General features: G+C 35.7%; 1 protein-coding gene across 8 annotated transcripts in view; it reads left to right on the top strand.

Annotated features, from left to right (window-relative positions):
* The window catches only part of RBMS3 (RNA binding motif single stranded interacting protein 3), a 661,354-nt gene that overhangs the window by 258,310 nt on the left and 377,115 nt on the right, over nucleotides 1-25,929 (top strand). For all 8 annotated transcript variants that reach the window (XM_037525598.2, XM_054692904.1, XM_054692902.1 and 5 more), the window contains exon 4: nucleotides 15,000-15,091. In XM_037525598.2, coding sequence (XP_037381495.2) covers nucleotides 15,000-15,091 — 92 coding nt within the window. The remainder of the gene's footprint in view (nucleotides 1-14,999; nucleotides 15,092-25,929) is intronic.

A 25,929-nucleotide genomic window follows, 5' to 3' on the forward strand; every position in this document is an offset into this window, starting at 1 on the left:
ATTATAGCAACATTGTGATATATTTGTGGGCCAAACATTTTTATATATATTGGTAAAAGAATTAAAGATATGTTGTTGTTTTTTTTTTAATAAGAAAGCATTTGTGGTCTTTATTGGCAAATTATAGTAGTAGTAATAATAATAATAATAAAAATAATAATAGCAGCATAGCTTATTTTATAGGTATAACACATAACATTGTTCCAGTCACTATTTCACATGATATGAATATATATCACAACAGCTTCAGGAATTGTAAATAGCAACTATGATATGATGATCTCCATTCCAATAAGCAAATGGACATACAGGAGGGGTTAAGACAATGCCATCAGTTTGGAATAAGAAATAAGTCAATGCTGTCATTTCCCAGAGGACAAAAAACTTAATCGATCTCCAAGTACCTTTCTAAAAATCTCACTGCTTTGTTTCCTAATCTAGGATGCTTTTGGCAACAGAAATCCCTTTATTATTATTATTATTATTATTTGAAGCCTTTCTTCATAAGGATAGGAAGCAAGCTCTCTTAGACCTATCATTTTTTTCTTCCATGTGTATTTCAGCCAGAGAAGGAATTCCAAGCTTCCTGTTCAGCAGAAGGAACTGATGAAAAGTGAAGAGGGGAATTTATTCTCTTTTTGCTACCATTTTAGGGAAGGAAACTTAAATTATGTTCCCAAATATTTATTTACCTTGTCAGTGGTATTTGTTAAATGCCTAAAGGAAGATAGGGTACAGGGAAAGAAAGCTTTCAGGAACTTAGAAAAAGTGAATTTAATCTAGTACTCTGTAGGAAAGAAAAAAAAAATCTGGTTGTGCCACTGCTTGTGAATTTTTTGTGTGTTTGAAAACATTTCCAAGGTCAAGTTTCTTAGCTCAGGGCTTGAAAACAGTGATTCCACTACCGTTGCAATTATCCTATTTCAATACGGAGTTCTGGCATTCTTTAAACTGCTCTTATTTGTGAACATTCTTGATCTTGGGGTTTTTTTTTGTCCCTTAAGGATGAGCCAGGAGCTCACCTATTTTTTTTTTCCTTTTACAATATTGTTCCTGGGCCCTTTGTTAAGTCACAATAAACTAGGCAAGAATCCAGCAGGTCTCTGACACAAAGTTATTTATTGATCTGAAAACAGCTCTGTGCTAACCTTACCTTAAAGCCATATACTATTAAATACCTGTTCTTTGGAAATAGTGAAAGCAATAACACCAACACTTGGCAGCCGTGTTTTTCAGCACACAAGCTTAGAAAAGAGATCCCTGCCTTATTATGATCATAATTAGTATCTTTTTAGTTATGGTGACTTTCCATCCAACATTTTCCTAATCCCTCTGGAAATATTTTGCCTTTTAATGCCCCAAAATCTATAAACACAAATCAAGCCAAAGTCAGTTTTAGAATTGCTGTTGCAAATTTACTACTCCGGGTTGTTTCTTAAGTTATGTAATAATACAAAGGCATTTTAAAAGAAGAAAAATGAAGAATAGTTTGTTTAAGAGACTTGTGTGAGTTATGATGCTGAACTTAGGTTTGGGACTGGGTAAAAGCCGAGGTTTTTAATTTGTTATTAGTTTGCTGGTACTTTCATTCACTCCCTCCCTCCTGTTCTTTCAGTGACTAATAGGAGCCAGAAAGTCTAGCAAGTTTTGGTGATTTGTTGAGTTTTGAATAAAACCATCCTCTTCTCTATTATCTTGGCACTGACAGTCCATGAGGTAAAGTTTAATCATTTTGTAAACAAAATAAATAATCTACAGATGGTGTCAGTGCAAGGAGAGGAGAGCGGACATCATCAGCTAACTGAGGGGCAGGAGCACCCAGCTTCTGCCAAGTGTGGAGGATGGCCACTACCACGGGAGGGGTCAGTGGATGCATGGTCCTGGAGGCGCTGTGGCCAGAGTCTAGTGAGGGTGCAGTGGGGAGCCTGAAATAGGGGGCACGCGTGTTTGGAATCCGGCCTCCCTGATGGCACAAAGGGTTAAAAGTCTCAGTACTAAGAAGCTATCCGCAGCCTCTGCCAAGTGATTCCATTTGTTTGAGTTTCTAGAATAGGCAAGTTTCACCTATAATGACAGAACCTAGAAGTGGGCAGGAATTGGGTGACTATGATGGAGCATGAAGGAGCTTTGTGGGGGATGAAAGTATTCCATATAGTTACAGTGACTGTGCAGTGAATAGGCTTGTCACATCTCATCAAACTGTACACAAACATGGACACTTATGGCATATAAATGATACTTCAATAAAGTTCACTAAAAAGTTATAAAATAAGAAACAAACCTTTTTCAAAGCTTCCCATTCATCTTCTCCATTTTCTCTGCCCTAGTCAGAATAAGCTGTCTCTCCATCATCGTGCTTATGGTGAAAATTCCGTGCTCAGCCTTCAGGGAGAGAGCCTTGCCATGTGACACTGGTGGTCCCAGCACTGGGCAGCCCATTTCTTAGGGGAGAGTCTGTGTCTCCTTGGTCTTTTTCTCCCTCCATAGATCCTATCTCAGAACCCATACAAAGTCTTCACTGAGCATTTGCTAAATCAATAACACTATGTTCATAATTTCATCCTTACTGGTTCCCAAAAAGGATAAACAGGAAACAAAATTGATTTCCAGTGGTTGATGAATGAATGGGCTATTTTTGGCACTGCAGCCCACATCCTGGCACTACGTGTAAAAACTAGGGGCTAGGTGAGTTTTCAGTCTACCTTCCTCACACCCATCCTGGCTTATTGATTTAATGAGATGCTTGTGCAGGTTTTCCTGCTCTCCGAAAGGTAAATGCCGTCCGGATCCTTTGCATTATCCATCTTAACGTTCCATTATTTCTCGGCAGAAAGTACAGTGGTGCAATCAGCATTGGTGAGCCACAGAGAGGTGGACCCGGCAGTGTAAGAGGAAGACAGCTATTAAGTCCCATTATTACAGCAAGTGAAGGAAAATCGAAGGAGCATAGTGGTCTATTGCATAGCTGCCACTCTCGGGTGGTTCCTGGGGAGAACTGTGTAAATCAGCCGCCTGTGCTTATTCTTGAGAACATACCCTTCCCTATGCAAATTTTGATGTTCTCAACTGGCCGATTATCTAGATATTAGCTTTTCAAAATATGACACAGAAGTTCACCCATTCCTTCCAACTCATAACACTTTAAAATTGCAACTCCAAGTTATTTCTGTAAAAATAGCTGATCTTTATGACTCCTTGGGGATTTCTTATTTTAATCTGAAAACCTTTAGAAATGGCTCAATTTTGTGGAAATGATGGGGGAACGTCTGCTCTTAGCAGTTTTTGTGTTCAAGGGCAAATCAACCTCTGTTCTTGCTAACTCTAATTTTCTAAGGGTTATGAGACTTTAATTTGATGCTTTATCCAGTGTGCATAAAATGTTCACTGAAATTTGCATAATACATTTATTGTATAATCACTCTTCATATTGGTTACTCGATTCCTCAATGAACACTATTTTTTTATAGGGGCTATATTCATGTCAGGCCAATTTGCACTTTGTAACTAAACAGAAGTAGGTATATAACTGATGGAAAAACATGAAAGAGAGAGAGAGTAGGAGGGTGTGTACTTTTTCTGAAATGAACTATTAGGTAAAAATAGACCCAATCATATATTTTCAAATATTCATTTTGAAAATATAAGCAGGGCGAGGACTGCTATCTTAAAAATGTAAAAATGTGTTATGTAGAGAAGAAAATGCTCTTGTCTGGCTTATCATTTAGAAGGTATTTAAGGCAAGTGGAGTAAATTAGGGTGCGGGGTTTCATCATAGTCTTAGAAGATGAGGGAGCTTGCGAGTGAGGATGCTAGGCAAAAGGCCAGGTGCTTTAAAGGCATTTAAATTCATTCAATGCCCAGAGCCAACATATAATTAAGGTAATATTATTATTACCCTTAATTTCAGTTGAGTGTTCTGTGCCTACAGACTCATTGCTCGCAAGTAGCAAAGTTAGGATTGGAGACCAGCCTGTATGATGCAGAAATCTTGGTCCTTCAGTTATGCCAAGCAGCTTTCTATTAAATACTTTTGTCTAGTGTAAGCTGCCTTGGGAAATTGTTGTATTCCCTAACATTTTCATGCAGAGAATATAGGGAAATAGAATGATCAGGCAGATTTTGGATCAGGTTACATTTAAGATCCCAGCTCTCCCTGCAGTTTTATGGAAAGATTTCTGCAGCCCCAACTAGATGGATGGTTGGCTTGTTTCTGACCAGGATGGCTCAACCTTAATAAGCATAGGCCACCTGGAGATCTGGTCAAAATGTGGAGTCTGACTCAGCAGATAGGAGGCGGACATGAAATTCTTCATTTCTAACAAAACCCCATGTGATGCCATGGCTGCTGGTCCACAGATCACGCATGGAGTAGCAAAGAAGAAAACCACTCCAGTGAGGCCTTCTGGTCTCTGCCTGCACAGCTGTTTTCCTAGTGATCCACGACCTGAAACTACATGTTGACCAATATATTCTCGGATCATATAACACAGGATATTATACTCTCTTTAGACAACTAGGAATCTTCAAACAAGTTCTACCCATAAGAGAAAACCTCAGCAGTAAGCCTATGATCACCACCTGTTAAAAAGACACAAAATACTTAGTAGCAGTCAACTTAATTGCAATGAGAAAGAAAATGGACTTCCAGACCCCTGTATTTCAGGGGGATATGGTCTGAATTTGTTTTATCTGGGTTCTGATATCTTTGATTTAGAATGCATAAGGGTTTATCTTTAAAGCATCTTTGAAAGAAAGAAAATATGTAGGAAAATCACTCTCTAATGTCTAGGAGACTTAAAGTTTTGTCTAATTCCTATTTTACTAACTTTAAAAATATTTCAAAATGGAAAAAATCACTTTTGCAAATTAGCAAACGTTTGACTAAGACATAATGGAAGACTCAAAAATCTTTAAGAATTGGGCAATTGAGATGCTGAAAATAATAAATTCACAAGATTATAGATATCTATATTTATTGACCAGGAAATGTGTTAAGAGAAAAAGCAGATTATAAAACACACACACGCACACACACACATGTTTTAGACCATATATATTTATATATAATAATCTGCTTTATATATATTTATGTATAAATAAATTATATATTTATTTACATATATATTCATTTTATAAATTATATATTTTTAAGATTATATATATATATTTTAGACCATATGTGTGTGTGTGTGTATATATATATATATAATTTTGGTCTAAAATAAAGGCAACAATTAATGAAAATTTCATTGCTCTTTGGGTAGTGGCAGGATGGCTAATTTTTCTCCGTATTGACTGATATTTTTTCAGTAAAACTGTATAACTTAAATTTAAAAGAAAAGACACTACTCTCAATATTTAGAGGGAAAATAGACAAGTGGACAGTCATTTACAAGATCTTAACTCGGGAATTATAATTTATTACTCTATAAATCTGTAAGGTACTTCTGATACATGAAAGTAAGAACTCAGGAACTGGTTCTAGTTGCTTTTTCAAGTTAGAACATCAGAAGGAATCATAGGACAGTTTCTTGGAAAGTTGAACCGAGACACCAAGGTCTAGGTAGAATGTGACTTATATTTCACCGAACATTGTTTTGTTTGCCTTGATTTTTATTCTTTTAACATAGTTTTCTTGATATTTTTACTACATGGCTATATTAATTTCAGTCATCCATATGTATACTTAAGCTCTATATTTTAGAATTTCTAATACAAAAAACCAGAATTGCATTTGGTATGTCAGATAGGAGAGAGTACATTTATTTGTGTTCTCAGAGGAAGCAAAATCCACCACTTTCTATAGTGATAAGGGCATTTATTTACATATTTACAATGTGTCCTATAAACAAATGACTGAAGGCTGTATCCAGCAAAATATGAGTATAACTTAGGAAATGCATAATTGTAGTGATCATAACCTCCCCAAGTGTTTCTAACTATGTTTTATCAGTAGTTTGGAGAGAGGGAATCATGGATGGATTCCTATCTCAGGATAACAATGGTATTTAAAGGGACTTAGGGCTTTGTATGGAAATTTAGATGAAGTGCCACACAGAGGCAGGGAATATGGAGACTATTGAGTGTAACAAAAACAGAGGCTTTCAGATAATCATGCTTCTTTAAAAGGTTGACCAGTAGGTAGAATTCACTTTCTCTTTCTTCCATTTTGCACTGAGCTACTTATTGCATCCTTCTGGATGGTTGGCTATTTTTACTAAAATGTCTGTCCTCTAAAGATGAATGGGCAGCGTGGCAGGGGATGTCTGTGCTGCAGTAAAATGTTTAAGATAACAAACATGCTTCCCAGGTCATTGACTCGGCCACTGAGCGATTGTGAACTGAAGGGGAGGAGATTGTGTTTCCATTGATCCTCACACACTGAGGCCATCCTCTCTGCCCTCCTGATGGAGGAACAGTAGACAGTTCTACCCATCCGGAAGACTGGACCAAGGAGAGGGAGGGAAGGATGGGCAGACAGGAATGAAATCATAGTTTTGCTTCCCCTACTGTGCACTAGAATTGTAGAGCTATAATTAGAGTGTCCACTTACTGCTAGCTTCCATCATAGTTACAAACTCAATGGAATTGTTTCATCAATACTCTGCTTGTTCTTACTGCCACCATTACACACTTGTACCTTCTGCTGCTGATAGCAGAGACACACAGGGCCAGTGGTTGACAGAAGACATATATTTTTATTTGTATCCCTGAACACTGCCTGTTAGCACAGAAAAATGATGCAAGTTGATCCACAGAGGTTAATCTACCCATTTATGGCAAGGGGACTGTTTCCTTAATCTCTGCAATATTATAATAAAATGATGGTTGGTCTAGTTGAAACCCTTGGCAAATCAGTGAGCTGCTTTAATCTCAATTAAAGCATAGTGATTTCTCTAAGCCTGTAACTAATGATTTTGATCCTAATTTTGACTTTATTCAGTATAAAGAAGCAATTTATCTCATTTAAAAATCAAAATCAATTGAATGGTGTGAGGAGGGAAGAGAGTTTGGGGATTTGAATTTGTGTTTGGTTTAATAAGACTTTTGTGCAACATAAATGGAATGAGAAAGTGTTCTATTTTGAAGTGTCATACTACTAAGTACTTGGCTCCCTAAATTTGTCTGTCTTGTAATTGTTTTATTCTGCTGGGGAATGCTATTTGAGAATTTCTTTTCCCCAATCCTTACTTTTGACATTGTGCACAACATCTACTGAGTTTGCCCCTATCTGGAGGAAATATACACTCTTTTAGAATATCAGCATTTTCTTTTCATATTTTATGTAAGATAGATTATTCCCTATACCTTTTATTTAACTTAACTATTTTTCCTCTGTGAACAAAAGCTGGCAAACAAATATAGATTAATACATACACAATCTCATATGCACATACATACATACATACATACACATGCATGCATTTAGAATGTGGGTGATTTTGCCATCATAATGCTTATTGAAGGGGGACTAGCTCAGAAATTCAGTTGACATAAGGCCATGCAGACTATACTGTATGAAAATATGCCATTTTGTGTATGCTTGCCTAACTTAATTCCTATGTGGGAGGACTCTTCACTGTGTTTCAATTTCTTTACATTCTCTACTGGACCATAAACTTCCTGACATGAAGGATCATGTTAGAATGTTTTAGTTTTCCCTGTAGCTTCTGGAAACTTCTTTTTCTTACATATCACAGATATTTAGTAATAACAATAATAAAAATGACGAGTCAAACCATGGTTTAAAAGTGCCCTCATAACAGGTAAATCCTGTTCAAAAATATATGTCTCCTATTAATGTTTCTGACAATAAGAATATCTGAATGCTCAGGTAATTGAACTCAGCCACCAGAATACAGTGAAGCAATATGCTTACCGTATAATGGACATTGTCATTCATCTTATTTGCCTCTTTTTTTTTTTTTTGAGTGAATAAATAAAGGCTGTGGTCCACTGTGTAGAAACACCAGAGATATGCTTCTCTGTAGAAAACCATGTCATCCTATTTTCTAGAGGTGTTTTAAAGCACAGCTGCTTTCAGATTTTAATGGTCTAGAATTTTTTTGCCTTAAAATGAGAGCTCTTGTCTCTGGTTTTTTCATGCTAGCAGAATTTATTTTTTGCTTATTTTTTTTTTTTTTTTCACAAATCTAAGCCACATAACTATGTGTTGATTCTTCGGTGGTAGCCTTGCTTCTCTTTAATAATCACTCACAGGACATAGACCTAAAAGACACTAAATAAATGACTGACATTTATGTGTATAGACATATAAGATAGTGAAGGGCTGGTCAATGCTGTCCTTCAACTAATTTTTTTATTATGTAATGCAGAAAACTAGGAAGTCAAATAATAAGAAAAAAATGTTCAGCAATCCCTACCTAGTTTGGGGATGCAAGTTTGGGGAAGAAGTCTAGAGACCTAGGCTCCACCCGACTTCCAGGGAGCCTGTAAAGGCCTCCACATTTCCTGCAGGGCACCGTCCCTCCTGGCCACCTTCACACCGTGTTGTTCCGTTTTCCTGTTCTGATCCCAGACAACAGCACCACAGACTTCGTTTAAAGCTGAACAGAAAGAGGAGAAGTTTATGGACGGGCAATTCTTAAATATCTTCAACTGTTAAATCTGAATGGAACTTCAGCTGAATGGGTAATTCCTAGACAAAGTGTTCACTTACTCTGTTTTAAAAAATCGCATTTGACTCACAGCTGGATTTGGCTTTGAAAGAAGTTGGGTGTTACATGCAGCCATCTGGGTTTCAAGTGGGCTTTTATGACAGTCATTCTGTAGAGGAAGAACAGTGGAAATGTTGTGAAATTTAGTGTGCACTTACACTTGGAGAGCAAGTCTCCCTCAGCTGACTCCTTGCCACTACAAATCTGAAACAGAAGTTCTGGTTTAATCTTCCCCCTGTCCCCCCACACATATAAAGAACAATCCCCATGTTGGGCAATAAGCAATCAATTTAAACAGAGAATTTTAGGTGCCAGTAGCCACACAGAAATATGACATAAGCTGCTAAAAATGATCAAGAGATTTGTGAAAATATAAGAAATGTATGGTCACATCAGGTGGTCTAGTAGAATGACCAAGGTCACGGAGAAACTGCTTACAAACATGCTAAAGATTAGCACACAACCAAGACTCTCGGGCAGTCCCATCCTTTGGAGAATGTAGTTACAATTTCTAAGAATGCATGTGTGTGTGTGTGTGTGTGTGTGTGTGTGTGTGTGTACACATTTCTTTTTCCCGTAAAGGCACCAGACCTCTAGTGCTGTAATTGCAAAACTTTAGCATGCAAAGTTTACAGGATTTCAGGAAAGCATTGATTATATTTGCCAATGGAATGAGTGCATTTGGCGAATGACCTAATTAACGTGGAGTGGTTTCTTTCTTACTGCTCGGCTTTCCGCTAATTGCAGAACTGCTGGCCTTCTCCAGACGAGGAGGAGAAACAAGGACAGGGGTGTGTGAAGAAAACAGTGACATTCAGTTTTAACTCATTTGAACCTGCTGCCAAGCTTAATTATATAATTGAGGGCGTGAGACCAGTGGGCTTGGGCTGAGGTTTCCGATAATTCCCATTCACCGGTGTTTTATCGAGGATTTTAACGGTTACCATAAAGCATTATTAGCTGGAGCTGAACTAATCTCTCTACCCTGCCCCTCGCCAGATGTAGGTACAGAGGTTTCTGTTCCCTGACTTGATTATTTGTCATTAAGAAAGTAAATTGAAACCAAATTGGAGTTGCTTTATTCTTAGTAAATGCATCGTTATTCTTTAGGGGCAGCTTCTCATTTCATTTTATTTTCTTATGATTGTAATGGTGTATACGCTGTCACATAAAACTCAGGAATGGACTATTTATTTCTATCATCAGAGTGTTTTGTGGGGTGACTTGAGACATTTTTACCTCTGAACTTTCATTTAATTAGTGAAAGTGTGTGTGCATGAAAAATACATAACTCAGTGAAACATTACAGGTGGTTTATTCTTTATTTACAGCTTTGTTTTATGGGATCCTAACTGTCCTGTGGGGCTGGGGGTCTTCAGTTATGGAGATTTTTTTGTATCATGCTTTTAAAGAGCAAGATGGTTCTTTAGAAGTCCACTCTTCTGGAAAGTTCATCCGTGGCCTCTCCCATTCAGAGAAAGCTCTGATATCTCAGGCCCTCACAGAAGTTTCCTTTGTTTGGATTGGAGCTGAGCCCTGAAGATCAGACTCATGATTTGGTAATATCCTGTGTAGTGTGTGGGGGTGGAGGAAGCCGGAGCAATGCCACACTGGAGTAGAGCCGGAGAGACGGGACATCTGGGGCCAGAATGATGACTGCCTGGCATTTATATTGTTCTTTAGAGTGAAAAATGTATTAATAGGCCTTTTTATCAGTAAATCCCCATTGCAGTCCATGAAGTAAATTAGCATCTTTTATACGTGCTTTCAATTAACTTGGACAAATATTTATTAAACACAGGCAAAGGATTAGGTACAGGCTCAGTAACTGGGGAAATGAAAAGAAATTACACCTGGTAATCAAGAGTGGTCTTTTATGCCTTCCTTCCAGTTAAAATGAGCTAAAGGTAGTGTTCCTCTTGATAAAGGGCAACACTTCAAACATGTTTTATATCCCCCTTATTTATCCATTTTTTTCCAGAATATTATTCAATAAGTTATTCCCTTGCACTCCTGTAGCTTTATCTCTTGCCTTCTTCTTGACCTTTGCTATAAATGTTCAAAAATACAAAGAACAACCCCATAGTATATACAATAAAAAAAAACAAAATAATTGTTGACTATTTTGAATGAATACCCAATAGTTATCTTTCCTGGCTTCACACTGAAATCTTCTGGGGAATAGACACACACACACACACACACACACGTATTTGTGTAAACATGTGGGCCACATTCCCAAAGATATTGATTTAATTTCCCTGGGGGTGAGTCCTGGGTATTGGTATTTTTGTTAGCTCCCAAAGTGATTCCAGCATGGAGCTAAGGTTGAAAACCATTGAATCTCCTATGTTAAAACAAAGGAGCAAAACTAATTCACTTGACTTCATATCCCCCTCTTGCTATCTGTCTCTTAATTCTTTATCCCAGCCAAGATAATGACAGAGGTCCAGAAGCACTCTGTCTATGCCTTTCTTACACTTCACCTACAGGCAGGCTTCAGTCCCAAGTAGCTGCCTAAGGAAAAGCATGACAGTGACATCCACGTTCCTAACCACACTGTGTCTTTTCAAGCTCTCGTCTTGCTCACACTCAGTAGCATTTGACACAGCTGATCTCTCTCTGTTTCTTGGTATATTTTCTTATCTAGCTTTGAGACATTCCCTTTTTATTTCCTTTTTCCTCTCTGATCCTCCTTTAGCCTTCTTTGCAATCTCATTTTCCTACCTAACACTTAAATGCTTAAGTTGTTCATGCTCTAAATCCAGGATCTTTGTCTCTACCTACACTAGGCATTTTTGTGTATTTCCATTTCTGTCAATAACATCTTTATGCCATTGGCCTCTTAATTTATCTTCCTAATCCTATCCTCTGTTCTGAACACCAGCCTCATATATCCAACTGCCACTTGACATTTTTACTTAGATGTCGCCCAGGCATTTCTGACTCAACATGTCTCACACTGATTTTTTAATTTTCTTTCTCCCTTGTTGGATCCTCCTTCTCTACTCTCTCCATTTTAATAAATCACACCTCCACCCACCTACTAGCTTATGCTGAAAAACTCTATAGTAATCCTTGTCTTCTATAGCTCCTTTCCTCCCAACCCTATCTATCACCAAGTCTTGTTAATTCTGCTTCCAAAATGTAATTCATATCATCTCTTTGATTCCACCCATTTACTTCCAGCTACCATTTTTCTGGATTGTTATAGTAGTTCCTAACTCATCTCCCTGATTCTATCTCTTCTGCCATCTTCCCCACCTCCAAATCAATCTTCAACAGAAATCAGCTCAAGTGTTATGAATAATTTTTTTAAGACATGCAGATCATTTTGTGCCTATGCTTCCTTAAAACTTTCAATAAAGAATAATTAATAGTTCTATTATTGTATGCAAGTTCTTAGTTTTTTTTAAATATATTTTAAAAGATGTATTTATGCATACAAGAACTGGGGTATAGGCCAGAGGTGCGGGGGGTGAGAGAATTCACCAGAGACAGAGTGGGGAACAGAACAGGCAGATTGACTGAAATACACTGCTGAGGGGAGCAGCAGGTGAGTCAGGAGAGGTCTGCTGTGCCATGTGGGTTGTTCTGTGGGCAGGGATTGAACTCATCCACAGTGGCTGTGGATAGCTTCATAGGTTGTGTCTTGTGCCACCAGGGAGGCCCCAGTTCTTATTTTCTTTTAAGGAAAGCATGATTTTGTAGTTATGGATTTATTTATGTTATTAGTTGTTCATATCCATCCCCCAACTCAACTGCAAGTTACCTAAGGGTGGGAACTGGGAATATATTTTTCTTTACTGTCTAACCTGCGTCTGGAAAAGTGCCTGGCATAGGATTTCTTTTTCAATGAAAGAAACTAGCATGTGAGTGGATAAGGAAGATGAACCACAGAGTGAGAGGGGAGGAGCTGTTTTGCCAAACTTCACTTTGTTCTACTGAGAACTCAATCACCCCAGTAGTAAATGTACTAACTGAATGAACTGACAAATTTTTCATAAGATTGCTCTATGTACTAACTTCAAAATCCAAAGAGTTCTCAAGAATTCGGTTCTCTCCCTGGTAGACAGACTACTAAAAATTGCTTAGAAAATGGCATTTTAAAGCAATACATTGTATGGTACATTTGGAAAGGACATATACAGACGTCACTTCAAATCCTGGATTTGCCATTTAAGTAAGTTGTGACTTCCAGCCAATGGAATCACCTCACCTAAGACTCAGTTTCTTCATGCAGACACATGAATGGGATTGAGGCCAGTAGTACATGAGACTATTATAAGTTCACCAGTCATTAATATGTAGGCAACCCAGCATAGTATCAAGCACATAGATGGAAATATCTAAATTTTAGTTTCCTCTGCTCTAATTCTACTTCCTAACTTATTTTACTTATTTTGCTCTGTTTCCCCTCTTTTTTCCCCCCTAGAACCCTGTCTTATTTGTCTTAGTGGGTAGTGGTGCCCATATTACTCAAAGAATCTGAATTTTTGTGGGAAGAGAATTAGCAGTACTTACAGAGCAGGTTTCCTTTTGGATTAGAAAGACAAACTTCACAGCTTCTCTGCCCAGCTTTTCAAGAGCATTTTATGGTATACTGCTGTGTTACAAGTTCATTTTAGGATAGCATGCTGGGAGGGGAAAAAAGAAGAAGGGATTCGAGGGGAGAAAATTAAAAAGTTAATTAAAAGAAACAACTTGGTAATTGAATTCCCTTGCATGCTTCTTTGGTTACTGGGGCGGGGCTGTCCCGGTGCATGATTAGCAGTTTGTTTCACTGATCATCTCAGAACTTCTAAGTGAGACAGGTATGAAAGCACAGAGTAAATCCTTGCCTGACAGCTGAGAACAGGGCTAGGGGACATAGGGTAGGTTTTGTGGATATGTCAAACCAAACTGTCCTCATACTCATTCTTGAGCATTTTTATTTTGAAATATACTTGGCAACTGACATTGTTATTGTCAGTTACATATTTATAGGCTACGCCCTGGACTAATATCAGCTAGTTTATGGGCATGCAGAATCCACTCTCCATTGATTCTGTTTTACTAGCTATTTCTTTAACCTCCCCTTTTATATACACACTGACATTGGCACACAATCATAGAACCAGCCTACTCTTGCACCCTCTTCAAATTCTACTCAGTTGCAAGTAAGTGGCATGGGTCTTTGTTTTTTACTTTTATTTATTTTATTGTGTGTGCATTTTGTTTCCTATTTTTAAATGAAGCTTGACTATGGGGACTACACCAGGGAAAAGAAAGCAAACATTGTAAAAAAATGAAAAATGATGTGATATATATATATATATATACATAAAAATAAATAATAAAAAAAGAAGCTTGAATATCATTACAATCTCTCTTAGCCCAGATCACTTAAGTGTCTAGTTTATTAAGATGTTATCCTGGAGAGAGAGACTGTCCTTTAGGTAATAAGCATGGGTATAGAAATTAGCTAGAACTATGTTGAAACCCTGACTCTCATCCACAATCCTTATTTATTCATTCATTTCCCATCTATTTGTTGAAGGCCTATTATTATGCCAGGTGTTGTTGAGGTTACTCATAGTAACTTTAGGTAAGTTCTGTCATGACTTTTATTGATGAGATTTTGCTGAGATTTTGAAAATTAACTTTAGAAATAGATTTTTCTTATTATTTTCAACATTCTGTAGTCCCCATTCTTGATGCAAATCCACTGAAGATAGGACATGGTAAATAATTTTTAATTGCATTATTTTTTATCAAAGTTGCATTGGGTTAAAATACTATTTACATACCTCTTCAGATGTATAAGTTAATCTCTACCTTACTCACCAAATTAGTCCAAATCAAGTGACTGATTGCATATTCTATCTGCAAAGAAATCTCTAAAAAATAAGTTACTATTTCTTGATTAAATAGATTGCAATATCTTTCTGCACATGTTAAGAATCATAGATTTAGGTTCTTATTTTTCATTTATTTCTTGGTATAAGAACTCATTACTTCAGTTGATGTATATAGTGTGTTAAACCAATGCTACTTTGATAAAAAGTAAAGCAATTGAAAAATTACTTTACTAAGTCATTTGCCACAATAATGGATTTGCTGCAAGAATGAGGAACATAGAATGTTGAAAATAACAACAACAACAACAAAACTATTCCTAAAGTTAATTTTCAAAACCTCAGCAATATCTCATCAATAAAAGTCATGACATAACCATAGTTTTCAACCTGGATCATGAGTGCAAGTGTGACACCAATAGTCACTGTATGATAGAGATGCAGTTATTCGTGAGAACTAACAAGGGGCTCTGTGTTTTCACAGGTTATGGTTTTGTAGATTTTGACAGTCCTGCAGCTGCACAGAAAGCAGTAGCATCTCTCAAGGCAAATGGCGTCCAGGCACAGATGGCCAAGGTAAGAATGGTATTTAGACTTTTTTCTTCTGTGATCCTACATTGTTGTGAATTGAATCAGAATTGGAATTTACAAACATTTGGATTTTAATTTGCATTTTAGGGGAAATAAGAAGCAGTAAATTTGCCTTGAAAGAATCTGGCCAGTTTATTTCATTGTTTCTTTGTGTGTATTTATTTGTGTGCTCTTTTGCTATGTAACCGTATTCATGATATGATGGCTCTATGAAGTGTTCTGTTTGCGTGAGAAAGGAGTTGACATGTGCATGCATGTGTTTATCTAGACTTTTCACTGGTAAACTGTTTTGGAGTAGTATGGTTCTTAGCAGATTGTCTTCAATAAGGTGTGTGCTTAATCCTTGCTCACTCTCATGTTGGAGGAGCTGGTCACTGAGTGATGAGGTTGTCTGATCTGTGCAGTTTAACCAAAGTATACCTTATCCACATTGTGAGAATTTCCCACTGACCTTTAGAAATAGATTTTACCAAAAAAAATTTTCCCAGGTATTGATAATTTTAAATACTAATTGTTATATATAGCAAATAATGTGGAACTTTCTGTCTGAAGTTATCTAATGTATATTTATATTCAAAAATTAATCAATTGCAGTAGTTTTCTATTCTGATTGCAGTGGAAGTTATAAGAATCTACATATTTAATTAAAAATGACATGGAATTACATGCACATATTTAACAATGTCAATTACTTGGGGAGAGAAGGTTAATCTTTTTCATGTGAAAACACATAATTTTTTCTGATTATTGTTACTTAATTTGTTTGTGTTATGATTCTCAATAGTTAGGTACAACAACCATAGATCTTGAAATTCTGATATATGAATTTATATCATATCCATATGTATACTTATTGTAATTGTTTCTGTGAGAACTAAATGGCATAACAACAAAGTTATCAAATTTTTGGGCATTTGGTTTTTGTTCTGATTATTAGCAATCTCTGACAACATTGTCCAAGCTCAACCTTAGATAACTAGAGGTGAGATATTTAGTTTTCTTCATCTCAGTGTCTTCTAGCAAGCAGATACCACCCATAATTGCTAACCTTTTGTTGTGGGTCACTTTCCATATAGATTACTTTGGGGCATTCATTGCCCTTTATGACACATTAATTGTTTTCAAGGCAGTATAAATTAGAATTTGAATTTTTCAGCTGTGTAATTTATTCCTCATCAGGATTGTGCCTGGAAGCTTTGTATTTGGTCATGAACTAAGATTGATGAAGTTAATATTTGTAATTAATAAGGAAATTACACACATGTCTTGGTTTAAAGGTTACTTGGCTTAGAGTCAATGTCAGCTGAGGTAGTGACTTCTTATGCCCAAGATACAAATGATAAAATATAATCGTTAAACACACAAAATATAAATCTTGAATTTGGAATTAAAGACAACACCTATGGGAAGAAAATGATTATAAAAATACTTAAGGAAAAAAAAGTGTTATTGGAATGGCTTTGATCTAGTCCGCAGGTAAACTGCCAAACTCAGAAAATCACTAGATTGCAGTAGTTTAGATATAATCAAAACAGTGTGTATAATCTCCAGTGTTTCAGATGTTCTCAAAATATGTATATTCAATTGCCATCCTGCACAACAGGCAAAGAAAGTTGGCAGTAATTTTATCAGTACTGAGGGGCCATTATGAATATTTTACCTCCATTTCTGTTCATTCTGCTATGCAAGGAATCCTTCTTAGTCTTTGTCTCTCTCACTCCTCTTACACATGCATGCACATATGCATTCTTTCTCCCCAATCAACGATCTAACCTAAATGGCAGGCTACCAAATGAAAAGTATTTTAAAGAGTTTCTAAAAAGATAATGCATTATAGTCGGCATTTTGATCTTAGCCCATGACCAATACACATAGTAGGGAGATTCCAACTAGAATGTTTAAAGGAAATCTTTTTATTTCTGGAATTATTTCATGATGTCTACAGTATTAATTACACTGTCAATGAAGTAAATTCTGAATCCCCCTTCTCACACACTTTGAATTTAGAGCCAGAGATTTAGATCCACATCTGCCTACTGGAAAGCTTTCAGCAGTAAATGACTCTGTAATTTAACTACCCAGAAGCAAATAAATAGCCTCCCTTTGACAATGAAATAGAACAAGCTTGACCACCTGTATTAGCAGATTTCTCACTGAGCTATTGGATTTCATGGCATTTTTTCCTTTGTCCTGGTGATAACTATTATTTATTATCATATAAACTTGTAGTCTGCAGGGTGTGTGCAGCTTGCACTATATTTTTTGCCATTTAAGTATCTACTGAATCGCCTCCTGTATTCTTGTCAATATCCTACTATGCAGGTTGTGGTGCCACATTGTAATGACTCCAGGACTTGAAAGCAAAATACTACAAGTAATCTAGATTCCCATAGCACCCTGGAGCTGTATAGAGCTCTCCAAGTGAATCCTTTTTATGTAGCTAACTTATTCCATTGTTTACATGAAAAAAATCAACTAATTTATAAAGAGGAATTAAATAGTAAGTCATACAGCAAGTAGTAATTGGTTAATAATGTATAGCCATTATCACAGAGTAAAAGTTTCTGTATACTTTCTTTTATGCCAAACAAGGCTTTTAGGGATCCATATGGCTCTTTAAGGACAATATATTTAGAATATTTTAGTCACACACAGTATTTAAGAGCGTAGGTTTAGAGGGAGATAAACTTAGCCTTGGATCCCATCTCTGGTACAACCTGGCTGTGTGATTTTGGCTAAACTATTTAAATATCTTCAAACAATCAATAATAGGTTATAAAACTCCTGTGAGAATTAATTTAAAAATACACAAAGACTTTAGCATAGTACTTAGGTTATAAGAACTCAATAACTGATAATTGTTCAATAAATGTTATACATTAAATTCAAATTTGTTAATGAAACTTCTATAAATTCTAATGACCTATGCTCTATGTTTTGTTATCACAAAATTTTCTAAAGAAATATAACTAGTATCAATTAACAAACATTTTTATTGACTACTAAGTTACAGAATTGTGCTAGGTAGCAGAGACTCAAGGTTGGATAAAATTTCTTATTGTTCTGAATTTTTAACAATAAGTCTATCTCCCAAGATTGCTATAGATTATGATGAGGGATATTGTCTATTATTCTTCTGGCCAACCTCAAGGTTTTTAGGGAAAAAAAAACATTGTTCAAAAAAATGCCTCCGTAAATATAACAACAACCCAGATGGATCTCCAGAATGAGTGAATAAAAGAAAAAAAAATATGTTGTTTATGGCTTGATTTAATTTGTATAACATTCTGAAGATGCCAAAACTATAGAAATGGAGAACATAGAAATGGTTATCAGGAACTAGTGGCTGACTATCAGGGAAAATAGGTGTGGTTATAGAAGTCTACATTTCCTTGAAAATTTTCTGTATCTTTACTGTGATGTTGGTCACCCAACTCTACACACTTTTTAAAATCCTATAAAATTAAATTAAATAACCCCTCCCTCTCTGCACATATATTCCACTAAGTAGTTCATGTAAAACTGCTGAAATACAAATAAAGGCAAAGGATTCTATCAGTGTTAATTTCCTCATTTTGGTGTTGTCCATTGAGGAAGACCTGTTGAAGAATATACAGGGTCTTTATTCTTAAAACTGAATGTTATAACAAAATTTAAGATTTTTAAACCAATGATTTAAAGTAAAGATCTAAGGGAAAATATGCAAGAGCAGTTTAACCTTGCTAGCCATCAAAACCAATTGTTTTAAGCTGCCAACAGAGATCAAGACAGCTCTGTCTTTCTTTATGAGTAATATTTTCCATATATTTACATGTTCGTTTCTAAAACTCTGACTACTGCATCCACATTTTAGGGAGAACAAAAGGACAGTGGAATGGCTGAAGGATCATGATAGCTGATTCTGCCCTTCTAAAAGCTTGTTCATAATGTCTCAGGAACTTGTGTTCACATCTCAGTGGCCAATACTGAATCATATGATTTCCCACTTAGCTGCAAGGGAGTCTGAGATAATGAATATTTAAGCTCTTTGGCCACTAGTAGGGAAAATTAGAAGTAGTTCCCCCTTATTATTCATATATTTGGGGTTGTATGCATATATACCTTCCCCAAGGGTGCCCGCCTCAATACCATTCTATAATCACAGCTGACGTATTGTCAACTCCAGTAGGCCCAGATATGACTGTTTCTCATAGTTTGGAAACCCATAGTTTAAAGACAACTTATTTGTCTGAATTATCACAAGATAAAACAGTGTAAAAATAGCAGTATTCATGAAAGTAAAGGAAGATTATGACTTAGGAACTGAGGGAATGGGAAAAAAGCAGAAATCAATTATTACTAATCCAAAACAAATCCTGCTGAGCAGAAATAGAATTCTTGCATGAGTTAGTACAGGAAATTCCTTGGTTAACCTATTACATAGTTTCTGTCTGTCATACAGAGACATCTCCTTGTTCTTTATTTCCTATGGTCTCCTTCAAGCAACCTTGGAGGCCTGCAAAGTTATAGAAGTTGAATTTTCCTGGATATATATTCAGAGGTTCTGGGAATATTCTAAAAATTGAACAGGCACCATTTTTACCAGTCACACCATTAATTACTTGCTTTGGTCATTTCAGATATTAGTAAACACAAAACATCTCTTTCTAGATGAAAAGCCTGCAGAGGAGTCACTATCTTGTAGTGCATTTATATAAGGCTTTATCAAGTTTACTATTAGGGCTGCCATTCCAATTACTGAAGGCGAGTCACCCCACTGTGGAATATGGGGAATAAATCAAAGTGGAAGGATAGAAAAGAGGCTAAATGTCCAAGAGGATTTCAAGCACACCTGACATAACATAAAAATATTGGGTCAAATGTGGGGATAATATAAAAAGACCACATCAACTATAGCAGAGTATCAGATTGGGACAATAAGAAAGGAATTCTCTTATAGATCAGTGACATAACTAGTGGTTCTCTTTTGGAAAAAATTCAAAATGAGTAGATTTTTTAAAACTTGAATTTCAAAAGTTACAGAGCAAAATGTCAATGAATATTACAAAACTATTTCTATGAATTGAAATGTGTATGCATATTATTTATTAACCAAAAATATCACTTCAGTGTAACCCTAACAATTATAGTCCAGTAGGAGAATTTTAGTTAAGGGAGGAAGGGTCTACTCCATAGAATATTCTAGAACATTTTTATAGGTTCAACCTTTAACCTCATGTTATGACTTAATCTATGAATGTTACTTTTTTGGGGTGTGTGTGTGTGTGTGTGTGTGTGTGTGTGTGTTTGTGTTTGTGTGACCCTTGCCAGCAGCCAGGGAACGAACCAGTGCTGCAGAGGCTGCAGGCAGCCTTGCACCTCATTGCTCAACCACTGCGCCACCAGGGGAGGCCCTATGAATGTTACTCTTATGAATGCAGAGGCACATATGCCAGGCTCAATCAGACTCTGATAGTCTAAGGTAATAGTAATATTCTCTTTTTTACCATTCCTAGGGAGATGAAAGTAAATAGTCTATTTGGTGTCTTGGGTCACTACAATTGGTGGAGTCTAGTGGAAAACCAGTCAGACAAGAATGTTTCTCAAAGACTTTCATGTAGGAAGGTGAGAGACATTGTTTTACAACAACTTCAGTAGTGTGTGATAAAGGAGACCTGGCTTCCTGAGATGGGGTGAGGATCTCAAGTCATACATTAAATAATGATGGGCAAATGCTTTCTAGAAATTCTAATACCAAAATAATAATGTACAGGTATTTTATTGCAAAAACTTGAAAGAAGGACAGATGTGTATATATATATATATATATATATATTATATGTATGTATGTATGTATGTATGTATGTATGTATAATTTGTCTGTATCCAAAATATTTCGCAAAGGGATAAGAAATAGCCTGGAATTTAGGTAGGAATCTCTTTCATTCTCCTAGTTTTTCAGCATCCTTATGTTGCATGTTTACTATGTCTATTATGAAGAAAGATTGTTCTTTATGCTGTGGACATAGCATAGAACCAAACAAAGTTTTATCAAGATCTCATTCTACTTGTGGAAGATAGGAAATGAACAAAGATGCATATGTGTATGTATACATACATGTATATCCAGTTTTCCTGCATGCAAGTTATACATTTGCATATGATATATATATAATATACTACGTATATACATGTGTGCATTCATGTATAATACATATGTTATTTGGAACTAATTGTAATTCCAAAGAATTGCTCTTGGATGATGCCATATAATGAAATATTATTCCATCTCATTTTGTAAAATGAATATTTGTGTCACATACACATATAGTATATATATAGATATGATTTTCTATAATTCAGTAATACACTGAATTATTGAGTGGACAGGGGTGGTGGCTGAAAGCCTGGTCAGGTTGCACATTAGGTAGAGTGGTCAAGCAAAGTCTGTCTAATTAGGTGACATTTGAATGGAGATTTAAAAACAATGAGAAAATCAAACTATAATATATTATAAGAACATTATATCAAACAGTTAGTAATTCATAATAATGCAGACTTTTTAGTGAGCTGACTTGTTTGAGTTTTGTTATCATATATACTCTTTATCTTCTTAATAGAGAAGAGTTAGATACACCACTATAATTTCCTCCTTTTGGATACACCACTATAATTTCCTCCTTTATATTATTTTATGGGTTTTCTGTGTTCAAATCATCATAGTGCTACATCTATCAGAAGATGTTTCTCATATGAAACAAATTCTAATTGAGTCAGTAAACATTTTCTTCCTATACTACTTCAGATTGTGTTGTCCTGTTGTACTGGCAGATATAAAGATGTGACAAGATATACCCTATATCACTATTATGGAATATGCTTTAATTAACTGTAATTCCAAAGAATTGCTCTTGGGTGAAGCCATATAATGAAATCTTGCTCTATCTCATTTTGTGAAATGAATACTTGTATCACATACTCCTATGGGACACATTTCCAACAGAAAAACATCTCTAAAAAACACCAAGCATTATTTTCATCATGATTGAGATTTTTCAAGATGTCTGTAATAGAAATACCAGTCATTCGTTTTTCATATGTTTGTAAAATATTTGTGAATGTCTGCTTTGTTGACTATGTCAACTTGGCTCAATTTTTTTTTTTTTCTGATCCTAATGCTGAATGCAGGGATTCAAAGTCCAATATTGAAATTGTCAGGGTTGATCTTAATCCTATTTGTTAATTATCTCACATTTTTTGAATCAGAGTCCTCTGAAGTTAAATATTTATATTAGCTTCTACCAAATGATTTACATAATCTTCTTGTGGGTGCTATAATGTGCCTCTGCAAGGACTCTAGTAGGTCTTTTCAAGTGCAATGGGGGCTTTGCATTTCAATAGAAATTCCTGTTTTCCTTGCATTCAACAACAATAAATGAAATAACAATAAATCAAAAAATAGTAAAAGAAATGTACCTTACATTTGTGTGATAGTTGTGATCTCTGGCAGGTGAACAAATACAGATTTCCCTCAGTATATATGTAAAAATAAAAGTTTTCTTCCATTTATCAACTCTTTCACATTGCCTTTCTGAATGCAATGAGTCAATCAGGCTGATCCCTATCAGTAACTCATTTTTGATACGTTATTGAGAAATTTAATAATGAATAATCTTCATTTGCTGCTTTAATGGTTTTAACTAAAAGTCAAGGGATGGATCCTTTCTCTGGTCTCCATTGTTGTGGACTGAGAAGCAGGTCTATCTGAAAACTTAACTTTTTCCAATGTAGATTCTCATCTCACTGAATGAGGCAAAGTACATTAAAATATGAAAAATATCGATTAAATTACTGGGTTACACTGTAATGAGAAAATGTAGTTTAGGTTTATGAGGAAAATGAATATTTTAATACTGAATGCCAGAATTAGATTCATCCAGTCATAGTGAGTTCTAGAGAAGTATGGGCTTCCCTGAAAATGGATAAGAGCTTATCTTTCTAAAAGACCTAGAAGAACATAGTGAATGTATTGTCTGCTGACAGACAGCACCCAAGGAGAAGGAAGGGAATTGATGAGCCATGCTTGTTGGATTCCTGCTCTCAAAATCACCAGTCATGTCATCACTCCTCCCAATTCTTGGTATAAAGTGAGTAGACAAGTACAGAAAGGGCCAGGTATGTTACACAGATATCTTTCCATGTGAGCATATGATGAGAAAGAATGGGAGCTTCCCTGGCCTTTAATTCTAGTCAAGATTCATTGTTTTCTGCATCTTAGTTTGCACTGTGCCTTAAAGAATAATTGTTGGATGCATCAGAAAGAATGTTAGAATTATAAATTAAAGATGTTATTCTTAATGATGGTTTACTGTCCTACCATGGAGAAACCTGTTGGGTGCATGGTCTTATGGTCTACCTTTTCTTTACACAATTACAACTGGTGCACTCTATAACTCTCTTAAACTCCTTTAACTGTATCTGTTCTAAAAGGCGTCAGGGAAAAAGATAAGAGGATGTGAAGGTAAAGGAAATTATTTTGTGGATTACCTGCTTTGGTAGTGAATGGGCTAAGGGTTTATATGGTTATTATCCCATTTAATCCTTGCTAGAATACTGGGAAGTATTATTATACCCAGTTGATAGAAGGGGATGACACAAATTCACAAAGACACTCACAGTTAGCTTGAATTGGGGTTAGGGTTAGGGTTAGAACCAAAATCTATCTGGTTCCAAAGTCTTGTTCCTTCTAAGAAGCCATAAAGTTAGTAATGCTGCTCTCTAGCTATTTCTGTGGTGCTTGACTGTATGACTATCCTCTCAGCTTTATTGAGATAGATTTGAAATATAACATTGTGTAAGTTTAAGAGGTACAACATGTTAATTTGAGGTTACACTTACATGTTGCTAGATCATTACTACAGTTGGTTGATTTGATCTTTGAAATTATGAAATATTGGGACCTTTTACTATAATATATTCCATAAATTATTAGATTCCAAAGGTATATCTATTATTAAATGGATGCATTTTTTCTTTCTTTTTTATTTTATGTATTTTTACATCATTTTTCATTTTTGCACATTGTATACAGTTTCATCTTCGTTATATTCCCCATACAATCCCCACCCCTCTTATTTTGACCCTAATCCCTCCTCCCATAGTGTGTTTCTGGTTTATAATTGCTTGCTGATTTTGATTTTTACTTTATTATAGTTAATATTTTTCCTGGTCTCTTATTTAGGTTTTCTAAATTCAGCTGTGAGTAAGACCATCCAGTATTTTTTTTCTTTTTCTTTCAAGCTTATTTTGCTAAGTATGATCCCTTCCAGCTCCATCCATGTTGCTACAAATTACATGAGTTTATCTTTTTTTGATTGCTGAGTAATATTCCATTGTGTATATGTCCACATCTTCTTGATCCAGTCATCTATATTTTGGGCATTTGGGTTGTTTCCAAAGCTTAGCTATTGTAAATAGTGCCGTTATAAACATAGGGTTGCAGGTGCCCTTTTGAATTTATGATTCTGTGTCCTCTGGGTAAATACCTAGGAGTGGAATTGCTGGATCATATGGAAGCTCCATCTTTAGCAGGCTGAGGAATCTCCACACAGCTTTCCACAGCAGTTGGACCAGTTTACACTCCCACCAGCAGTGCAGGAGAGTTCTTTTTCTCCACATCCTCACCAGCATTTGTTGTTGCTAATTTTTTTAATATGTGTCATTCTCACTGATGTAAGATTGTATCTCATTGTAGTTGTGATTTGCATTTCCCTGATTACAAATGATGCTGAACATTTTTTTCATATTCCTGTTGGCCATTTGCATTTCTCTTTGGAAATGTTCCTTTTTAGCTCTTCTGCCCATTTTTTTACTGGATTATTTACTTTGTTTTTATTGAGTCTCTTCAGCTCTTTGTAGATTTTTGTGATTAAATGGATACATATTTAACCATTAATCAATTGCCATATAGAGACATATTTTTGAGCTAGAAGGGAATATAAAGAGATTCCAGAAATATTCAGAATGATGAAATGATATACCCAGGACAAATGGTAAACTTGTTTTGTGTATGGCAAAAATTAAAGGACAAGTGTTAACCTTAATAAAATATCGTCAGTAATGCTCACAGTATTAAAAATCAGACTGTCTCTCTATTATACTATTTAAATATTCCATTGTGCATATAATTTTAATTGTAAATAAAGTAGTAACACAGCCCTGAACATTTAAATGGTAAATAATTAGAATATTGAAAGTGAAAATTAGTAATTCTGTGGTGAACTGTTAGATGCAGTCTTCTTTGTCTGAATCTTTGTTAGTAAAAAATCTTTGTCAGTGCCTTTTTTAGTTTAGTCTTGAGCTCAACTAGATAAAGCAGAGGAAGGGATAAGGGTGACATCTCCTATGGGTCAACTTAGACAGGAAAATTTTGAGCAGAGTTAAGAAGGATCCAGATGTATTACTTCCCCACCTTGGGAAATATCTTTCACCAATGAGGAATACTTCCAGGCTCTGAAGGAAGGGCATGGCTATAGTTATCCATTTGGGTATACTCTGTGTCCTAAAAAAATCTTTAGATGCTATGAGGGAGCTTCATGTTCTGATTTTTTTTTCCCATTCTGCTCTCCCTGTAGCCATCTGAGTTCCCCAATATTTAATAAAGGGTTTTCCCAGCATAATTACAGTAGTACACTGTTAGTTTTTCTTTTCCTTTTTTTTTTAACCATTTCCCTTTGCTTGAACTTATTGGCCTTTTCTCATATGTACTTGACAAGAGAACTACAGATAGAGTGGGTTATTATATATTATATGGAGGAAATGGTCCGTGGATTAATGTCTGAAAT

Source organism: Talpa occidentalis, unplaced genomic scaffold, assembly GCF_014898055.3.
Source record: "Talpa occidentalis isolate TD23 unplaced genomic scaffold, MPIMG_talOcc4v2.1 talOcc4.10, whole genome shotgun sequence".
Lineage (NCBI taxonomy): Eukaryota > Metazoa > Chordata > Mammalia > Eulipotyphla > Talpidae > Talpa > Talpa occidentalis.